We start from the raw sequence: 21932 nt of genomic DNA, 5'->3' as shown, positions 1-21932 counted from the left end.
ATAGAAAAATTTTGAATGAAAAAAATATCCGCAGTTTCAAATATACATTATTTTCTCTTCCATTATCTAATTAACAAACATCTTTCTATTATATGCAATGGATGTCAAACTATACTTAATAATGCATATAAACAAGAATTTCTTGTTTATGCGGGATTGGCTTATTTTCGTTAGTCGTTTTTTGAATCGAAAGAATTCACTAAAAAATTTATAAATTTTGCCTCCAGTTTCCCATAAAAAGACATCGTGATATCATTTGTATTTCGTAACCACCTTTGATTGTATTACTATTACAAAATTATATAAATTATATTAAATGGTTAAATGCACTATGTATACACGTAATGACTGTAATGCGTACATGTGCGTACTTAACTTGAAACAATGCTTCAACCCTAACCTAAAATCAAAACTATAAAAGTAAAAAATAATTAAATTTAGACTTAATTAACCATATCAGGATGTAACACAAAATTTTGTTAAGCATGCGCTAAACTTATCACAAAGAAAATATCTGATCCCGATCAGGCTTTTGATCTACATGCTGAATTTAAAGTCACAAGTCATATATTTAGTTAATAATATTCGGATTATAACTGCGTTTTATATTTCGTGTATTATCCATGTGACCATGTTTCAATTGTTTCATCTCCTCCTTTCCCGCATTTAGCCTTAAAAATTAACATATTATTGCCATTCAAAAGAAATATGTTTTAGTTTCATGATTATTAATAAACTTTAAAATTTTAATGCCTAATACTTTCAAATATTTCATAATTCAATATGCGACATAAAGTTCTACAATATTGTTAGTATTTTCAATATATATAATTTTATTATGATTATTCATCGTATAGATAACGCAAATTTTTAGTCTTGTTATGCTTATATGGTTAATTACTAACAGTGAATTATAAATTTCACTCGATATAGAGAATTTAAAAGACTGGAAACGTGATTTTATCATGATGAACTTTGATTGTACAATAGTTTTGTGTTTATTTATTGACTTGGCTTGCATATTAAGGGAAAAGAGGCTACAGTATGATAATTAATTGTTTTTATTTGAAATAATGACTCAAAAATAATACTTGTAAAAAAAAAAGGATGTTAGAATTTATATTCATTTTAAAACATAAATAATTTTTAAATGATTTTATAAAAATGAACGCCTTTTAGCCATTTTGTTATAATACCGCAATAATATGTTGTATTGTACGTATAACCTAAAATTATTATATATAACATAGGATATTCATCTATGCACGAATTATTCTTTACAGAAAATAATCTATTTTTGGTTTCATTTAATATCTAAACTAATAATAAGGAACCGCAGTTTTATTTATCAGACATTGTATCATTGGTCTAAATACAGAAAACAAAAGGATAAAATAGATAATATAGATCATCAGTAAGATCAGTAAGATTAGAAATAGTATAACGTATCCCTTCAATCTCTCCTGAAGAAATTTATTACTCCTTACATATAGATTGCATCTAAAATTCCATTTACAGTATCATAAAAAAAAATTCTATTAAGTTTTTGTGTTGCGTATAGTAATATATTGATAATTCGTTATACGTAATCTTTTTATATATTTTTACTAATATACTAAACAATGATTTCATGTTTATATGTGAAATAATATTGACGATGATAAATGATTTCACATTGACCGACAATATTTGTCGTAAATGTTATTTATAAGTTATTGTGCTTTGCAACGATTAATATCACAATTATTAACCAATGATAGCAGATGATTGGTAAAGATTTGGTCACGTGTAGCCAAATCTGTCCAATCAGGATGCTAGAATTGGCACAATAACGTGTGACCGCTTAATTAAAGCGATTATTTTTGATCAGTCGGAGCACAATAATTTATATTATTATATTCACTTTATAACTCCTACTTTCAGTGAAACTACTATGAAGTCCTTCGTGATAAAAGTTATACTAAGCAAACGAATAATCTCCTTTTTTTCGTTTATATATACAACATAATAAGTTAATAACGTAATATAAATATTATAAAATCATATGAATTAGATTGACAATAAGAACTTTTATTACAGCAAAAAATTTATACAATAAAAAATATATATATAAAATTAGTAGCTTTATATTTTTATCGTCATTGCAGTTCTCACTGTAAAAAATGTTGATCCGTCGGTGTTTCATATTTCCATGTTTTTTCCGTGAATGTATCATTTTTTCATGGACTTAAATCATGGAAATTTTCATCTCTCTGACGACGGATATCCGGGATGTATCATTTTCACGGAATTTTTACGAAAGCCACGGAGAAATAATGGAAATATTTGGATAAAAATTTTTTATAGGGTCATTCGTTAGACGCTTGTTCATCAATTTTTTTTAGAAAAATTTCGCAAGAGTATTTTCATTTATTTCAATACCCGAAAACGACCATTAACTACGTTTCTGTATGTGTGTACAAAATTGTAACATAAGTACTCCTTTTAATATTTATATTTGAATATACTTCATTAAAATGACTTGGTGTGTTTTATTTTTGTTAGCTTCTGAATCACTCGCAAATAGGACAACCATGTGACCTATGTAAATCATATCCCAGAATTAAATAGTCCCTTCCCTATTTTCTTTGGCACCTTCTTTCTCGCTTCACTTCCCTTCACTTTTTCCTTTGGGAATAACTGATGTAAGGTAGTATGGAACATATTATGTTCCGTACATTTAAATTTCAACCACAAAAGCGCCAGAAAATATAATCAAGCAATAAAAGTAAATAAACACGATATTTAAATAAGAGTCTAACAAATTCTTGAGCAAAAAAATCGTTTGTCTCTTGTTCCTCTAATATTTTGATTTATGATGGCAATTAATAGTTTATTGTTTTGTTAATCTTTACTATTGCCAATACATTTCAACTTTGTATTCATTAAACTCAGCCCCAAAAACCAGGTTGTCATACAATATCTATATTTGCTATATGAGAATCATACTATTGAAGTTATCATAACTATCATTTAGTTGAAATATTGACTATCCATCTCTGGTCTCATAACGATGTTGTTAATTTAAATTTGAATATTTCAGTAAAGTTAGAAATTTTTTTCTTTTTTTTTCAAAAAATAGATAATTAGCATAAATAACTTAAGTACATGAGCAAATAACTCCACAATTGGTTCTTTTTTTTCAAGTTGCTGTATCTCATGGATCTCATTCAGCAGAATTTCGTTTTCAGCAACAAGCTGATAATGCTCGGAGTAGAAGGAGATGATTACACTTTGCTTTTTTGTTTTGTTTATAATTAACATCTTTTATAAAATATTTCCACACATAACTCGCCGTACTAGCACTTTCCCGATCTTCTGATATTGTTGATTTATATAATTTTTTTAATAACATATTTAATGTATGCTAAAACTCCAACAGTTTGTTGGAATTAATTTCAGTAAAGTATCATTAGGAATGATAATAGTGTTAAAAGTTGTTATAATATTAAGAAAAATAACATTATTGTTATATAAATCTATATATTTAATAGTTTGTTCATTAAATTCATTTTTAAATAATTCTTTAATTCTAAAGTGATGTTTAAAATTGTTTATTTACTAGGGAAAAATTCCTCCCATATATTTTTTTTTGATTGAAATTTTTGAATATTATATATAAGAACATTACAATCTAAACTTAACTCACCAATAATTGATATACAATTGAGTTCTACAATTTTAAAAAAAGTTCATTAAAATTGTTCTACTTTTCTTTGATTTGCTCTTCTATGTATAAGTTTAACAATGCCAAGGAGGTGGGAATGAAAAAATAATAGGAGAGCAAAAAGAAAAAATTACTGGTATAAAGGCATGTGTCAATTGTGTCATATCAATTCTTTAACACTTTAATTTAAAATTTGATTGAAATAATTATTTCTTCATCACTAACACTAAAATAAGTCCTCTAAAATGTATTGCAAAATTATACATTTATCTACAGTGATAGAGAAAAACATTTTTGCAATAAAATGGTGGAATTATTAACTATAAAGTTTGAAATAAAGCATAATTTATCAATGAATTATCATCCTCAAACTAATGGATTAGTAGAAAGGTTTAATAAAACACTATGTGAATCATTAGCTAAATTACAAGAAGATAAACAATGGGATGATAAAATACCTTTGGTATTATTTACATATAAAAACAAAACCCATTTTCTACAAAGGTTAAACCATTTTATTTAGTATATGGAAGATACCTTTCAAAGAAATATAGCAAAAGAAGAAATTTTAAGATTTCAGATGAGATAGAAAGAATATTATGATAGCAAAAAGAAAAGAAAAGAAGAATTTAAAATAGGAAATGAAATATTGGGATACAATGCAGCATGGCAAAATTTTAAATCAAGTAAATTAGACAATAAATGGTCAGGACCATATTTGATACATGAGATCTTATGGGGTTTCTCAATATTTTTCCATCTAATTTATAAATGGAGAATTACTAAAAAAGTATTTTATGAGAAAACTTAATTATTGCTGTTTTCTAATTACTGTGATCTAACATTATTTAATAAAAAAAAAAAATTTTTTGAGAAAATATGTGAAAATAAAAATTTTATTGCATTTTCAAATAAAGGAGGTTTGATTATAAGCTAAAATTATAATTTTAAGAAAAAATTTTCAATCTTTAAATAAGTTTGCTTATAAATAACTTTTTAAAAAACGATTTGTTACACAAAATTTAAAAAGTTACTTATAAGTAAACTTATTTAAAAATTGAAAGTTTTTTCTTAAAATTGTAATTTTCAGCTTATAATCATACCTCCTTTATTTGAAAATACAATAAAATTTTTATTTTCACATATTTTCTCAAAAATTTTTTTTTTTATTAAATAATGCTAGATCACAGTAATTAGAAAACAGCAATAAATATCTTAATTGATTAAAGCAAGTATAATTTGTTAGAAATATTAAAATTTTATTAAAATATTATAATCAAAAAGAAGAAAAATGGAGTTATTGAAGATTTTTTGATTGAGATTTTCTTCTAAAAAAAAAAAAAAAATTTTTTTAATCAGAAATTTAATATTAGAAAATAAGAATGAACAATTATATAGTATATACCTTTAAGGTTAAGGAGTAATTATCCAAGATTTAATTTGGTGGAGTGAAGATCTGATATTGTACTTTGAAACTCAACTTATTCTTGTTCAAAAATTTTAATTTTCTCTTCCATCTCTTTGATTTGATCCTCTAATTTCTAATATGCATTCAAATATTGAAGATTTCCTTTCAGAAGAGAATTATTCTATTCTTTCGCTTTACTTAGTTCTTGCTGAGTCAAGGATAATTTATTTTGAATAGTTTCTAATTGTTCTGTTAAAAGAGAAAAGAAAAAGGAGAGGAAAATTCATATTATCAATTAGTTAAAAACTAAATAAAGTCAATAGTGTGATTTAAGACTAGTCCTAGAGGTATGAATATCCTGTCTACAGGCCAAAAAATTAACCATTTAAAGAACAGAATATAAGTTTAAAACTTCATCTACAGTTAAACCCATCAAAGAGACATCTTAAGAACCTTATGTACAATACCCACCCTTAAGATGAACTTTTTTGTTTTGTGTGAAGTTTTTAGAGCTGTATAATGAATCTAAAACTTTTTGTTGGATGAAGCTGAATGGCAAGAAGTCATAATGAAATATTATGAAAGTTATATAGAAAGTTTTTATGATGATTAAAGAGTAAAGAGAGAAAAAAAGGAAAAAGTGAGGCCTTATAAAGAGAAAAAAATGTGACTTGAAAAACGCATTAAAAATTAAACAAAATAAAATTATCACAAAAAGATTTGATGAAAAACCCATGTGAAAATTTATGAAAAAAAAAGAAAAGTTATTTTTAAAACAAAGAGAGGACGTATTAAAATAGTAATACACATTAATTAATTTAAGGAGATAAAAACAAATTATTTCTGTAAAACATTAAAATTATGATTTGTTAAAATTAGTGATTTATTTTAATAATACACAAAAATTTAATTTAAGGGGTAAAATAATAGTTTGAATTTAGTAGACATAAATATCGTAATTTACTAAAATTATTAGGAATGTGTGATAAATAAATATTATAATTTAAGATATGTTTAGCCTTTTGAATATTGTAGTGCAAAGTTCTATAATTAAAAATTTATAAGGACACAAATTTTAAGGAGGAGGAAAGTTTGTAATGCCATAAACATAGAATTAATTTTAAGTTTAAATAATTGAGTATTTCAGAATTAAAGAGATCATTCATATTTTGTGTAATATTAATAGTCTGAAGTAATTAGATTGGAAGTAAAGATCATTTTAATAATAATGATAAATAATGAGTCATAATTGTTTAATTAATCAAAAAAATCAACATGGAAATTATATAAACCACAACTTTTTGACTTAGTATTAGTTCTTTTAAGTTCTTTTACTTCCAACTTTTAAAACTCTTTTACCTTCAATAGTTCTTTTAATTTTAATAATTATTTTGCAATATTTTTACAAATTTTATGATTATAAACTTTATCTTTAATGAACAACTTGTTATAATGACATATTCTTACACAATAAAAAATAAACTTTTTATTAAAGTATAAATTTTTATGATTATATGAAACAAACAAAACTTGTAACATTCAAAGTGGCAGAAGTTGTCGTTACAATAGTAGGATTTTGTTGTATATATTAAAGAAAAATTGAGTGACAATATTTTTTTTTCTTATTGGATAATTTCTTTATTTTTATAATATTATGTAATTCTAATAAAGTGAAGAAAATAACCTTGCAAAGTGGAATAGTTCTGGTTTAATTTAAAACACTAATATTGTTAAGCCAGTTCTTGTATGCTTATAAAAATAAGCGTATGGGTGTATGGTAAGCAGAAGGATAATTGAATAAAATAAATGTTAAATAATATTAATGAACGCAAAGTGAAAATAACTATATGTAAATATTAGTAAATGTATCACTGTCGAAGGTTACACAATAAAACAAAATGAAATTTCAGTCAAATGCGAATACGGTATTGCACACACGGGCATATACACTCAGACGCAATATTAACTCACAAATACAACAAACTATAAAATAAACAATGAGATAACCAAAGATATTATAAATAATAAAATATGTTTTTATTTAATATCGGTAAATATCTTATTGACTTGGATACCTATCTAATTACATCGAAAAACATCGCGTCTATTTATAAGTAAAAACACTAAACTAAAAATGTTTAAAATGTTTAATATATGCCATATATACCATATGTGCAATATATGCAATATATTTAATATATTTGATATATTAAACATTTCGAACATTAATCTTCCCGCTATATGACGTTGATCATACAATCACACATTGTGCGAATTGGGAGTATCAGCCTGACCCATCTAATCGTCCCGGTAATTACCATTGATCATCGGTTATATCACGTGACTTTGTCGCATTGTTTTTCATCGTAACAATATTTTGATTATTAATTATTTTTTAGTTTTCTACTAGATATCTTATATTTTTCATTTTAACAATATTCTTAGGTTTACAATAGTTGTCAAGTTTGAGTTTGACCATTATTATTGCCATTATTCTTTTAGAATTTCTAATAAATAATTCTTGATGTTATAGCTTTCTTTTTTATTTAATGTATTCATAAATACTTCATTGCCAAAATTTTCACAATTTGCTTTATGAAGGGATGCTAAAATCTCTTGTGAAAGTAAAGGTTTTCAATTGCATACAGATTAATTTTTATAATTCCTGCCCACTTGATTTTTATCTTTTCCAAAGCTTTTTCATGCCTTGCTTGCAATGCTCTGACGTTCTGCTGTACTTAAACAGATATTACTATTTGGTAGAGCCTCAAGCTAGCCTAAAGTAAAGGCACAATTACATCTATAATATAAGTCCCTTTACTTTGTTTACTATGTAGTAAATATATGATATGGACTTAGCTAACAGATAACCAGTTGTATAAAGATTTTATCTATGAAGGTCCATTTATCATTTTTTTTGGAATTTTTCTTTTATACATCTTTGTTAACAAGAGTATCTTCTAATACAAAATTTATATGTTTTGTTAATTTTGTAAATAATCTATTAAAATCAAATAAATTAATAGAAGAATAGATAAGAATCCTAAAAGAACTTTAATTTTTAACTTTTGTTAGAAAAATTGGATATTCTAAGATCTTGATAATAATCCCTTTAGGATTTAACAATACATTCTTAATATATCAAGATTAATTAAGGCTTTTTTTTGTTTTAAAAGAGAAAGGTTTGCTAGTATATAATATTTAATAATACCATTAAAAGTTGAGAATTAACCATATGTATTTTAGAAGCTTCTGAAAATTAACTATGCATATTTTGGAAGTTTCTGAATATTGTTCAGCTCTAAGATAAATTATTATAATTTTATTTTATTACTGTAAGATTATTGGAGTTATTGTGCCTGAATGTAGAATAATGGATAATAATTGCTATATATATGAAGGATTCTTATTTATTTATCTTACCATTATTATTGATATCTTTGATGAAGTTTGATAGTCATCTTGCAGGCCCACCAGGAATCCCAAATGCTATAAACTTTTTCTTGCATGTTTCCAGAAAGTCATTGCCATTCACTTCTTGCTCCTGCAGCTATTCACTTTAGTAGGTTTTTGTTCTCCTGCTCAGTTTTGTTTAATTTGGCAATTATTCAATCATCAGCTGTCTTATCAGCTTTTTAAAATTCATAGTGCTGTATCTGAAGATCAGAAATTTCAGTTTCTTTTTGTTGTGTCTGAATGTAAAATAATGGATAATAATTGCTATATATGTGAAGGATTCTTATTTATCTCTAACTTGTATTTGCAAAATGGATATGAAAAAAAGATCTTCACATTATTTCCAGTCTACATTCTCATAATAGTTATAAGGTTCATTCCCATTATGATTAATAATCTTCAAATGTTGTGGATTTATTAAGCTTAAAAACAAACAGTATGGATAAGTGGTGTTACCATAAATTAATATTAATGTCATATAAATGCTTTAAAAGTAATATTCTTTAAAAGGTAGTATGTTTATTAACCTAATAACTTTAAAACTTTTTTCTTTTGATATGTAATCTGATATTATGCATTCGACTTGATCAACACTATTTTAACAAGTACTACTGCTATGAAATAATGTTTTGTAATTTTTGATTTATACCACTCTAGTACTGATCCTTTATTGATCAGAGTTTGATGGGACACCAGTCTCAGATTGCTCTTAATATGCCCAGCCACTCTAAGTCCTTTTAGTATTCTGCACTAAGAATGAAATCGTTTGGTAAGACTCTCTTCATTTGCCATTCTTCTAGAAGCAGCATTGAACATTATCTTTATTCAACTCCACATTATTCTCTTCCAACTGAACAACTTGTCACTGCCAGTAAATATATAGTTTTGCATTAAAGATAGTTACTTCATTATTGAAAATTTTTTTATAAAACTTATAATAATTACTTTAGTAATCTCATTCCTTCAAACATATCTACTATAAGCAACTACTTACCATAAAACTTTGATAAACTATGGTAATATCAGATTCTTTCCTTATAATATTCATAAATTGTTCTAAATGTTAAACAGCCATTTTATTTATTATTTTAAATTCTTTGAAATGACCTATATTTATTGTTATAAAATAGAGCAAGGTATCTCCATATTGTATCCACTGCTATCATTGCTCTATATCTCTATCTACATTCACTTCAAATTTGGTTCTTCTTTTTGTTTCCATTGACTAATACTATTTTCTAAATCATTGATGTTTTTAGTAGCAATTTGTGTTGAAGTGAGTATATGCATAGTATTCTCTAAAGATTGTTGTTGTAAAATTAAGTCATTATCATTATTTGTTACTCTAACAAATTGATCTAAGTTATTTGTAGTTAAGGTTTTGCTCTTGAGAATAATCATTTTGTGACTGTTATTAATAAAGTTAAATTACATTCAAATAATGTGGAAAATAATATATATAGCAGATTACTGGTCGAAATAGTCCAAATCAGCATGAAATTGGATGTCTGATTTTAGGTTGAATTTGGTGATAAAGACTCTCTATTCTAATTACTTTTTACAATAAGTTTCTAAATAATGTAGATTACACTTATAAAGGTAGTGTTGGAAAAGGTGTTATTGTTAGTAATATTATAATGTTTAATTATATCTGTTTGTTTAATTTATAGGCATGAATATATATCTTCTGTATCATCCATATTACAATTAACTTCCCAAGTATCCATATTCATTTCCAAAAAAATATGCAAAATAATTGCATAGCATGTAATAAAATTTCCATTTTAACTGTTTTAATATCAAGATTTCTTAACATTCCAAATCTTGCTTTTAACCTTCCAAAAGCATAATTATATATATATTATTGTGTAATAGGGTATTTAAAATCTCAACTGATTTAAAGTGAATTGAAAGTTTATAAATTATATAATTAATGATAAATTAAATGATTATTACTTTCATCAAGAAAGGAAAACAAATTTATAACTAGAAATATTTTTGAATTGATCAGTGTAGTTAACCACCTTGTTATTTGCCTATTGGATAGTTGAAAACTTGGTGCAAGTGATTTTCATAATTCTGGAACCAATTTGCATTAATCTTAATATTAATAATACTATATATTGAACATTTCTTAATTATTCAGATCAATTGTTTTTAGATGGATCTAGTATATCCAATTATATGCACAATAATCTTTTCAGTCAATTCATTAGTTTGTATGACAATGAATATAAATTTGACTATTACTACTAACTAAATGAGGACTTAACCTCTCATTCTACTTCATGATTTAATATTTTTATTACATAAATGACCTCTAAAGCTTGGTGGTGTTAGCAGAAAAGTCCCATTCAAATTATGATTTTGAAGGGCAATAGTTTATACCATCACAGCATCAAATAATTCTTGAGAACCAAAGGTGACATAAGCCTATCTTTAGTTGAAGATAATGGAACATTAACAGCTTTAGCATTCAATTGTCTGACAAGTGGGGCTAGATCAATGTCTTTAATGTTAGCTGGAAGCTGGGTTTAATTTATAAACAATAATTTACCACTATCATAATGATGGAATAATATGGTAGTCTTGAATGGTCATCAATGTCTCCATATATTATAAATTTCCATTATGGTTGCTATCAATATGCCATAGGGAATTTGAACTAGCAAATTTATGTCTCATGTCAGTATACTCCTCTTTAATCTCAATACCATAATCCCTTAAAATACACTTAGCCTGCAAATATAGTTTAACACTTCCAACCTTTTACTATTTAAACTTCCCAAATGTTTTTTTTTTTTTTTTAGCATGACAAGTTTTTAAAAAGTAAATTGTTTTTCTTTTTTTTTACATGATAAGTTTCTTAAATAAGAAAGATTTGATATTTTTATTTTTACAATAATAATATTATTTAGTATATTTAAAAAAGTGTTTTCTTTTTCCTGCAAATGACAGTCACAAAAGACAGTTTTTTTATTCATTTTCTTTACTAAGTGTTCATTCTTCCCTTTTAACCAATCAATATCCTTTCCTTTTGGAAGTATATTTCTCATTCTAATAATAAATATGCAAATATTTGGAGCTGAGATTCTTTGTTCTAATCATTGAATATGTAATAGTGATAAGTGACAACTTTTTATTATATTGTAATATCACCTCTATACAACTTTAATCATTTTTCTGATTATTTTTCTGATATAATATGTATCTAAATTTTTTAGATTTCACATTTTCCACATTTTGAGCATAAATAATAATGTCACCAATTCAGCAGTTGTTTGAAAATAATTGTTCATATGTTCTTTATTTTCATTTCTCATTCTAATAATAACTATGCAAATATTTAGAGCTGAGATTCTTTGCTCAATCATTGAGTATGTAATAGTGATAAGTGACTTGAATTTTTACTATATTGTAATATTACCTCTATATGTTTTTAAACAAATGTTTTTCATTTATCCTTATATTTCTTATATAATATGTATCTAAATTTTTCAGATTTCACATTTTCCACATTTTGAGTATAAAATAATAATGTCAACAAACCAGCAGTATAATTGTTTGTATGTTCTTTATTTACAAAATACAAGCTTTATTGGATTAGGAATTAGGAATTAATCAATTTTCCTTAAGAAAATTTGCTACCATCTCATGTTTGATTTCTCTTTTTAGTCTTATAAATTAATAGTATTATATTAGTTTTGTATTTGTAAGTATAATTAGAAATATCTTTAATTCAATATAGTTTTGTCCCTTCAATGATACACTTTTGTTGTAAAAACCATCTGAAAAGTTTTAAGGATAAGAGTTTAGAGTGACTTTTAAAGTTATCAAATATTGGAAGGAAGAATCATCTTTTACTTGATAGTTTATCATTCTAATAATTAAACAGAAGAATCAATTGCAATTTCAAAATTTTCCTCATTTGGAATTGGATGAATATTTTTCTTATTCTGTTTCATCCATCTTCTTGAGTTAATACTTGTCCACGAATCAGTTGTTATTATTGATATTTTCTGTTCCAATAAAGCCAAAGTATTATAAGTAATTACTTTCTTTTCATTAAAAAAGTTTTGAAACAGGTAACTTGTATTTATGATTGAGAGTAAAACACAAATTTTTGAAGTTAATTTTCAATAACTGAATATTCATTAAATGGTTGTTGATCATTAAAGAGTTATTGACCATTATAGACATAGCTTCTCTAAGTTTTCTTGATGGTTTTATTGCCATGTATAATTCTTCAATGATGTTATTAATCAACTTCTGTGACTTAATGGATGTTGTTAATCTAATTTGGTTGAGATTTGTATTTGTAAATAATAGATAAGTAATGTAGAAATACCTATAGGATTTTGATTTATTTTATAGGGTCTGTAATATATGTTGGTTCTTATTATGAGAAAGACCAAAAGAGTAATGGTGATATTTTTTACTATGATTCAAATTGGTTATTATACTATATATTAAAGCACATCATTTTTTGATTAGACGCTTAGCATATTTTTAATAAACTTCACTACCTAGTTTAGTGCTGTGAAAGGAAGGTCTGTCACTTGCTATGTAAGCAATCTGGCACACTTTTACCTGCCCTAAGATGCAATTCACCAGATCAAAAAAACGTCTAATAGTTGCTAAATTTCTCAAATGATTACACTTATATTATCAGATTGACTCTGATATAATGAACTATTCCAGACATAATTACCAAATTAAAATTTAAATAATAATCAATAGCAATAATAATAATTAAGCCTCATTCTGAAATTATTTTTATTTATCCTTATGATTTTTTTTACATATGGCTGACATAAATAACATCTGGATAGATTAGCATTAATGAACTGTTTTCTGTTTGAAAATTTGGTAACCATCTGTTGGACCTATTAATGCTATATTTTGTGCATCAGAAAAATTAATAATTATTGTTTGATTTGAACTTTCTTGTTATTTTTTATTCTTTTATCAACTTCTCCACTCTTAGTAATTATGTATTTTAATGCATTCTAAAGTATTATATAAGTCAAAATATTCTATTTGGTTTAAACATTATCTTTGTATAATATTATGCATAAATCGCATAAATTATTCAAAGTATTTTAGGGCTATCTGGAAATAAAAAAATTTATTTAGATAGTATAAAAATCTTGAATCTTGATAAATTATTGTTTGAAATCTTTTTTGCTTAATAAATCTTTTATACATAATTATTTTGGAATTCTAAAAGGATGATGTGACTCCTTTTAGATATGTCAGTGCAACTTCTAATTTGCAAGTATTTGTATTCTATTTGCATTATAAGAGGTAAATCTTCTAACCAGTGATCAGTTTTTAATTGCCTCCATAAAAGTAGGATAATTCAGGCTCTTACTATTTAAGAATGTAAATAAATAGTTTGCATTCTGTTCTATTTTTTTTTAGAATAGTTTTCAGTATATTAAGGATTTTAAAATCTTTACTTAGTTATCTTCAGCTTCAAATTGGAATTGTTGTGGATCATAATTTTTTGATTTAAGAGCCAATTACTGTAAACCATTTCCATAATTTACTTAGTTTTCCTCAGCTTTGAAGGGTTGATATTCTTTGACCATATATATTAAGAATGGTATTTTTGGATGTTAATTTCATAAACTATTTTTTTTGATGGCATAACAATTTTGTATATAACTTTTTGAAATACACTGGTATTTACTGTATGTGAATGTCTGACTAATATTTTACTCAATATATATTTATCAAAATATTCCATTACAACTGATTTAAACAGTTACCATTTACTTGAATTCCTTTCAACAAACTCTGAATTAGATAGAGATATAAATCAATACTTGAGTACTTCTAGTATAGCTATCATTATCTTTGAAATAAAGTTCATTTTTCTCATATTTTAGAATTGGGAAAATTTATATTATTTTTCCTTGTTAATTTTACTAATTGAATTTCAGGTACATTATTAGTTAAATATAATTTTTTGCATAGTCTGACAGATTTTGGTAAATAAAAGGTAATTTCTGTTGTCTTGATCTATTAACATTAGGTGATTTAAGTTTTGATGCATATTTGATAATTCAATTAACCTGTAGCAATTATATAAATGTGTCCACCAGTAGTAGTATAATATTCTTCAATTTTATTTTTTACTGCAGTTGCAGCATTTTTAATTTCAATCCTTATATTTTCATTACCAATGATATCTTCAATTTTATCCAATAAATAATTATATGCCAGAATAGTAAATGCAAGAGTAGGATTGCCATTGATTAATTTACAATTTAATTAATAGTAACACTTTTGAGTATAGCAGGATATACTGTATTATTTTCACTAATGCTTTTTTATTGATTCAAGTTCTAGCTTGTCAGTAGGCTTCTTAATAGTTAAGATCTATGTTACTTTTACATTATTTTAAGTTTATAACAATTATGGTATTGAATCAGTATCAGTAATAGAAATTTGTGTTTGTGTTCAACTTCTACCTGTATATACAATTGTTGTCTTCATCCAATTATTAATTGTGCAAGAATTTTTTTAATAAAATTGCTGAAAGTATTATGTCATTTAATATTAAATTTCAAATTACTGCGCCACAAAATACGTACGAAATTGCACGTTGGGTACTTTTCATTTTTTTTTCTTTCGCAAGAAAAAAAACCATTATGGCGACTTAGTAAACCATGTACCCCTATATATAGATATTTTTTGAGAGATCACGTTATAACTTATATAAGCCGCTGCACAATTCTAAGAGGAGGAACCGCAGTAAAAATTTTTCAAATCCCATGATATTCCGATGATTACATAATAATTATTTTTTAATTTTACTTTAAAAAAAAAATTTTAAATAGAAAAATTTGACACATGATACACCTGATACACCTGATACGGAAAAATTTTAATTGGTGCAATGAAATTCCTATTCAAGGTTGATTGTGGCTTATATTTTTTTTAGTGGGCTTATACGGTTGCATCAAAATGGCTTATATATATTTTTTTTCGGAAAAAGGGCTTAAAAAAAAATAAGAACAATAAAACTGGGGCTTTTTTTATTTTTACGGAATTTTCAAAAAAGGATATATGGTTTTGACCGTATATGATATTTCCGATATTAAATATAAAAAAAAATGTATAAATATGTTTATTTTTTTTTCGAAAAATAAATAATATATATAATAAAAATTTTTTAATTAAGATAAAAAAAAAAAATTAGTCATAAAAAAAAAGCCATCACAAATTCTTTTTTTTTTCATTTAAAAAATTTTACCGAGATGACAACGTATTTGCCCGCAGAATGTTTACGTCAAATATTTGAAGAACTTAAAGAAGATAAAGAAGATTTACATTCATGTTTATTAGTAAATCGACATTGGTGTAAAAATACAATCGATATTTTATGGAAACAACCTTTTCGATTTCTTTATACATGTAAAAAAGAAATTTGTCAATGTAATAATGAAAAAGCTATAAAAAGACAATTTCAAGCTTATAATTTACTTGAAACATATTTATCATGTTTTATGTTTAACGAAGAATTAAGAATTAATGAATCATATATTTTACAACAAAGACAAGATAATGATAGACCAAATTATAAACGACCAATATTTAATTATATACAATTTTTAAAATATATTGATTTTGAAGAATTACATAACGCTATAATTGATTGGATTCAATTCGCTTCCGAAAATTCTAAAATTAATAATAATTATATTTCATTCGGAGATTTTTTTTCACCTATTTGGAATTGGATTGGATTTCCTTCTACTTCACTTTCATTCATTATTTCATCATCTTCTAATAATGATGATTCAATAATTTTATTTAAATATCTTGCCAATAATATATTAAATTATAAACAACCACAAAATAATGATCAATTAAATGATTGGGTGGCAATTGTAATATGTAAATTATTAATGAGAAATAAGCAAAATTCTTTAATATCAATCTCAATTGAAGTTGAAAAAAATAAATTGAAATCAGGAAAATTTCGATGTAAACATTTATATAAGGATTTTCAATCTCATATAGATGACGAACAATTAGATTATACTCGATTACCAGAATCTTATTTCATTTTACCGATATTTGAAGGATCTTCAAATTGTTTATCAAATTTGGTTGAATTCATTTGTACGAGCAGACAAAGAAAACAAATTTTATTAAATTCTCTCGCTAAAGTATCAAAAAATTTGAAAACTATAATTATAAGTATAGAATATGATCAATATTCTTGGTTAGATTTTAATAATAGTATAAATATTACGTTAGAAGAAGTAAATGGGCTAGTAAATTTAATTCAAGTACAAAATTCTTTATCACATTTTGAAATTTATAGATGTCCTGTAGGATTTGATCTTGTTATGATAGCTTTAAAAATACATCTTAATTCTTTAAAACTTATTAGATTAGTGGAAGTTAAAATTGAGAATTATGAAATATTAAATATTATAAATGATACTTCCCGTTGGGAAATTATGGATTTAGATATATCTGAAGCTACTCATATTTATGATACACTTATTTAAAGAAATTTGTAAAGGTTATTTTAAATAAAAAATATTTATATATAAAAATAAATTATTTATATTTTATCTAAAACATGTTTTATCTATTGGTGGATTTGAAAAATCCATCGGAATCTTAACTTTCGACAACAGATTTCGTTTAAACGCTTTAAGGAAAATTTTACCATTGCGTAACATAAATAAATGACAAATACTATAATCGGATGGTAATACAAATTGTACTTAACGAAATATAGAAAAATACAGAAAATCATATTATGTAAAAAAGGGGAGTTTTAAAGATGAGATTAGGATCTAATTTTTATGTCAAAAACGTGCGCTAAAAGAATGGTTCAAAAGTTTTCGATCACGTGATATTTCAAGATTTTCTTAAAAATGGCGTAAGATCTTAATTACACAATAGTGTATTCCAGGTACTCGCACTTTATTCAGTTAATACTTTTTTTGTATATTAAAACTTTTCGTTTCAAATGTCAGAATTATCGTAGAACGTTACGCATTCTTCTTTTTACTAGGTTAGATTAGGAGAAACGCACATGTCATCCATTATGTATTTGTAATAAAGAATCTATCGTGTAAAGCATATCCAAAAAATGATTTTATTTGCTGCAATTTTGTTCCAAATTTTCTCTTATCATGATACAACAGAACTGAAAATATTTTAGCTTCTAATTGCCCGGTTCATTACTCCATGAATCCTTGAAAGGACGCTAATATAAATATTAATCAAAGTTCATACATTAATCTCAAATATATTAATGAATTCAATTTCCTTCAATTATAAAGTACACAATTGTTTAAAGATTCGTAGATTTATCTTTTAAATCATTTATATTATCAAAAGTGGTCGAAAATCTGTCTCACTCGATTCATGTAAGTTCATATTTTGCGCGAAATTGGGTCAATTCCCTTTTTTGATGCATGTGATACAAATTATAAGTTATCGCAAGATTATAAAATCCCTATGAAATTACGTCAAAAATAAGATTATTTATGTATAATATCTATCATGAGTAAGCATAAACTTTTTTTACGTAACAAATAAAAGAAAAAAATCCTTGCCTTGATTTGCAAAGTTTATTCCGCCGTGTCTTTTGTGTCGTGGAATAATATCCTTAATACGTTCTTCTTAATATATTTTATATCTTTTTTCGCTTGTTTCATGATATCAATTAGCAATTTTAGGGCGTTATAATTAATTAAATCATGTTCGTATTTCCTTAACTTAATTCTTGTTAACTGCATTTTATGAAAATGAACGTATGAAAATGAACAATTATATATTTCAATATATTTCAATTTACAAAAATTGAACTAATAATTTATTAGAAATTAAAAAAAAATGTTTCACATCCGACTTACCTAATTTGGAATAGGGAAATAACTTTATACATTATTAATTCCCGAACTTATTTCAAATTACGATAACGAAATTTCAGGTTACTACCGTGAAATTGACACGAAAGCATTCTTAATGTCGGTAACATTTATAAGTTCATCTCTTAATTTTGGCATCTCATGAAGTAAAATATTCATATCTACAAATTTTATTATTTTTTTACCAAAAAAGCAAGAAATTAGGAACATAAAAACATAAGAATGTATAAAAAAAAAAATGAACAGTACTAACAGCTAAGCGAAACCAAAAATATATGTATTGTAGATCATTGCACAAAGTGGTCATACGACCAGTTGCGCAACACATTTAATGAACTTTAAAATAAAAGAAGGAAAAAATTCATTTGTCGATTGAAAATCTATTTATTAGTATAGAAATCGTCATGCCAAGTGTTATACAAATTAGAATATTCTGAAAGAACGGTCAAGTTGGAATAAAAAAGGTAAATCACGTGACATCTCATACCCCTACGCTTTTTTTTTTCAAGATTACCCCATAAACGGTAAGAAGATACCTCATTAATTCATTTATCCTTTATTTTAGGGAATTATTTTAGGGAATTATAATAACAACGTACCAAAATAGAAGAATTCGGAGAAAAATGTGCGTATGTTTCCCCTTTATACAATAAAACCTTTTTCTCTGACATAATATAGGAAATAGAAGCCCCAAGGGAGGCCAGGAATCATAACTCCTTCTCCTTATAAATCGCTTTATATGTATTTTATTACAAACCTTCTCTCACTATTTTCCATTTTCCTTAACCAGTCAATTAACCGGTCAAGCTTTTAATTAAAATAATTTTACCAGGGTTAAATGCTATTAACCGTCAGATATTTATTAATAATTAAAAATTAATTACATAAAAGTTTTATAAATATACAAAAAAATATATTACATATATAATAAAAGTTAAAAAATGTTTTTATACTATGTTTTCTCCAGGAACGTGTTTATCTTTAAAATTAACATCACCTTTATCAAAAAATTCTCTACTTTTTTCCAAGGCTGCAAAGTAACGATGAGACATATGATTCCTGAAGGGACTTAATGGTCCAACCAGAAATTTTTCATAAGAATATAATTTATCATTAAGTTTACGTTCAAAAGTTGCTTTTTTATCATGCTTTGCATGATCGAAAGGATCATAAAAACCAAATAAACCTCTCCAATCCTTCCAACTTAATCCTCTTTCTATGAATATTAATTCTTTATCATCGGTAAAAATATTATTCATCGATGAAGGTGTACTACCATCTTGATAAAATCTTACTTCATTACCGACGTGAAAATAATTCATTATATGAATCTTCTTGGTATATCTGCGGAATTTTGGATGATGATGGCCAATTGGAACACGTGGTACAATATCATTATCACATACGATCCTCCACAATGTTTTGTATTCGTCATTGGATTTATTACTTAATGACGAAAATTCCGCAGAGAAATCATTATCTCCTATTGATGGACTCGCAAATACAGTCCCATCTCTTAATAAACAATCTTTTCCTAAACTCTGAGGAGATTTCATTAAACGTGCATATAATAAAGTTGCTAACGCTCCACCTAGAGAATGGCCCGTAACATATATGTTTACTAAGGGTGTATCTTCAGGTGTCTTATGGTTATTATCCCTGTTTCTTTTTCGAATAGATTCCGCTTTTATACGAACAGCGTCAATAATTCTTGTTGCTGGACACCTTCTATCAACTCTTATTGAATCATATTCATCCGCAGGGAAAAGTTGAATATAGAATCCTTCATGAACTTCTCCAAATAAATAAGACCTTGCATCCATACGTTGAAATGTAGCATTTGTCAACCAATCATTGAAACTCGTTGGTGTCGTTCCTTAAAAAAAAAAAAAAAAAATTAGAAAAGACGATTAAAATGATTTTCATTAAATAAATATTTTACCTTTTAAAGCAATAACAATAAAATTTCCTTCATCAGACCAAAACATTCCAGCATAAGGACCACCAAGAGTATTCAATTCAGATAATGAAGTAAATTTAATACCAAATTCTTCTAATTGTTTATGTATCCCAGATTCACTTTCTTTGAGAATTTCATAAATTTTTCGAATTTTTTGTTCATCATCAGGATTTTTATCTTTTTTTAAGGATTTTTTCAATTGTGATATCATACGATAAGCTTCAGTAACTTTTTTTTCATCTCTTTCTTGTAAGATGGCCGAGAGATATAATAAGAATTGTGCACCATTTAGGTCAAATCCTTTACGATACTTATTCGGAAGTTCGTCTAAAGCTTTTATTCCTAAACGAAGATTTTTCACTACTATATAATAAAGTGTAATTTTAATATTTTTTATATTATTCTTAACGAATGAACTTATCATATATTTATTTACTTACATAGTTCAGAATTTGATGTTAATCTTGACCAGGATTGAATCACACTTTCATCATCGTTAACATCCCATTTCATGAAAGATATAAAACGTAAAATAATTTCAAGTAAAAATAAACCAATAGCAACCACAGGGAAAAAGACAAAAGTTAACAAGAAATTTATTGGACTAGTAATAATATTGGTCCAATCAAATAATAACGTAAGAAAAAGATGTTGCAAGGTTCGTATAAAATAAATTAAATAATTTACGGATGGATAAATAAGAGGAACATTTTCAAAACTTTCTGGTATAATCCCTTTAGGAGTATTTTCTAAATCGACAATATGAGGTCGATCAATCTTTTCAATAACATTATTAGGTGCAGTTTTTTCGGAATCCATGGTCAAGGTATTTTTTTTTGTTTTTTTTTTGAATAATCTAATGACGACTTGCCATTATATATTTAATTTCTCGGAGTCCGGCATTCGACACATGACCATTTGACATTAAAGAATGAAATAAAAAGAATTTATTTATATAAATTCAAGTTTTGTCAATAAATTATATAAAATTGCAAAACACATTCAACGCATCTCCTTTAGGAGTTTAAGGCAAATTTCTAAATTTAGCGAACCCCCCCTTTTGTCATTAACGGATAAAATTTTTACGAGGTCCTTTGATGTCATTTGTACAAATTAACTGCGGATCATTTTATTAGAGTATAATCTTTTTGTTTCCTATATTGATCTTAACAAAGACATAACAGATTCCGAAAAATTTTCCCACAGTTGAATTTTGACTATTTATACTTGCTTTCTATAAAAATGAATCTGACAGGTTACTGATTAACGTTACATGCTATTGTGTTCATATTTGCTTCCCCTTGTTCCGAATGCCAAGTTGCCGAATATATTTGAGATATCATAGTAAACCCGTGGCACATATTTAAGGGACCTTTCTTATTACACAAAGCAAATAAAGTGTTTTCCTTAGTATATCGTATCACAAATTGAAGATCGAAAAAAATCATATACGCATGAATTGTGGAATTAATACAATACGATTTGTAAAAAAAA

General features: G+C 25.6%; 3 protein-coding genes across 3 annotated transcripts; 1 reads left to right on the top strand and 2 right to left on the bottom strand.

The window, feature by feature from the left end:
- Positions 1 to 9758: 9758 nt before the first annotated feature.
- Positions 9759 to 9971, bottom strand: OCT59_003406 (uncharacterized protein; the record flags this gene model as incomplete). Its single annotated transcript, XM_025331963.2, has 1 exon — positions 9759 to 9971. One exon carries the CDS (start codon positions 9969 to 9971, stop codon positions 9759 to 9761), a length of 213 nt encoding a protein of 70 aa, XP_025179612.2.
- Positions 9972 to 16087: 6116 nt separating this feature from the next.
- OCT59_003405 (uncharacterized protein) lies at positions 16088 to 17147 on the top strand (the record flags this gene model as incomplete). The annotated part of the gene is made up of 1 exon (XM_025316865.2): positions 16088 to 17147. One exon carries the CDS (start codon positions 16088 to 16090, stop codon positions 17099 to 17101), a length of 1014 nt encoding a protein of 337 aa, XP_025179613.2. The 3' UTR covers positions 17102 to 17147.
- Positions 17148 to 19303: 2156 nt separating this feature from the next.
- Positions 19304 to 21257, bottom strand: OCT59_003404 (uncharacterized protein; the record flags this gene model as incomplete). The annotated part of the gene is made up of 3 exons (XM_025331964.2): positions 19304 to 20354; positions 20421 to 20801; positions 20879 to 21257. 3 exons carry the CDS (start codon positions 21255 to 21257, stop codon positions 19426 to 19428), a joined length of 1689 nt encoding a protein of 562 aa, XP_025179614.1. The 3' UTR covers positions 19304 to 19425.
- Between the last annotated feature and the right edge of the window lie 675 nt (positions 21258 to 21932).

This window comes from Rhizophagus irregularis, chromosome 11 (genome assembly GCF_026210795.1).
Source record: "Rhizophagus irregularis chromosome 11, complete sequence".
NCBI classification, from domain to species: Eukaryota; Fungi; Glomeromycota; class Glomeromycetes; order Glomerales; family Glomeraceae; genus Rhizophagus; species Rhizophagus irregularis.
This window is presented reverse-complemented; position numbering and strand designations above follow the sequence as displayed.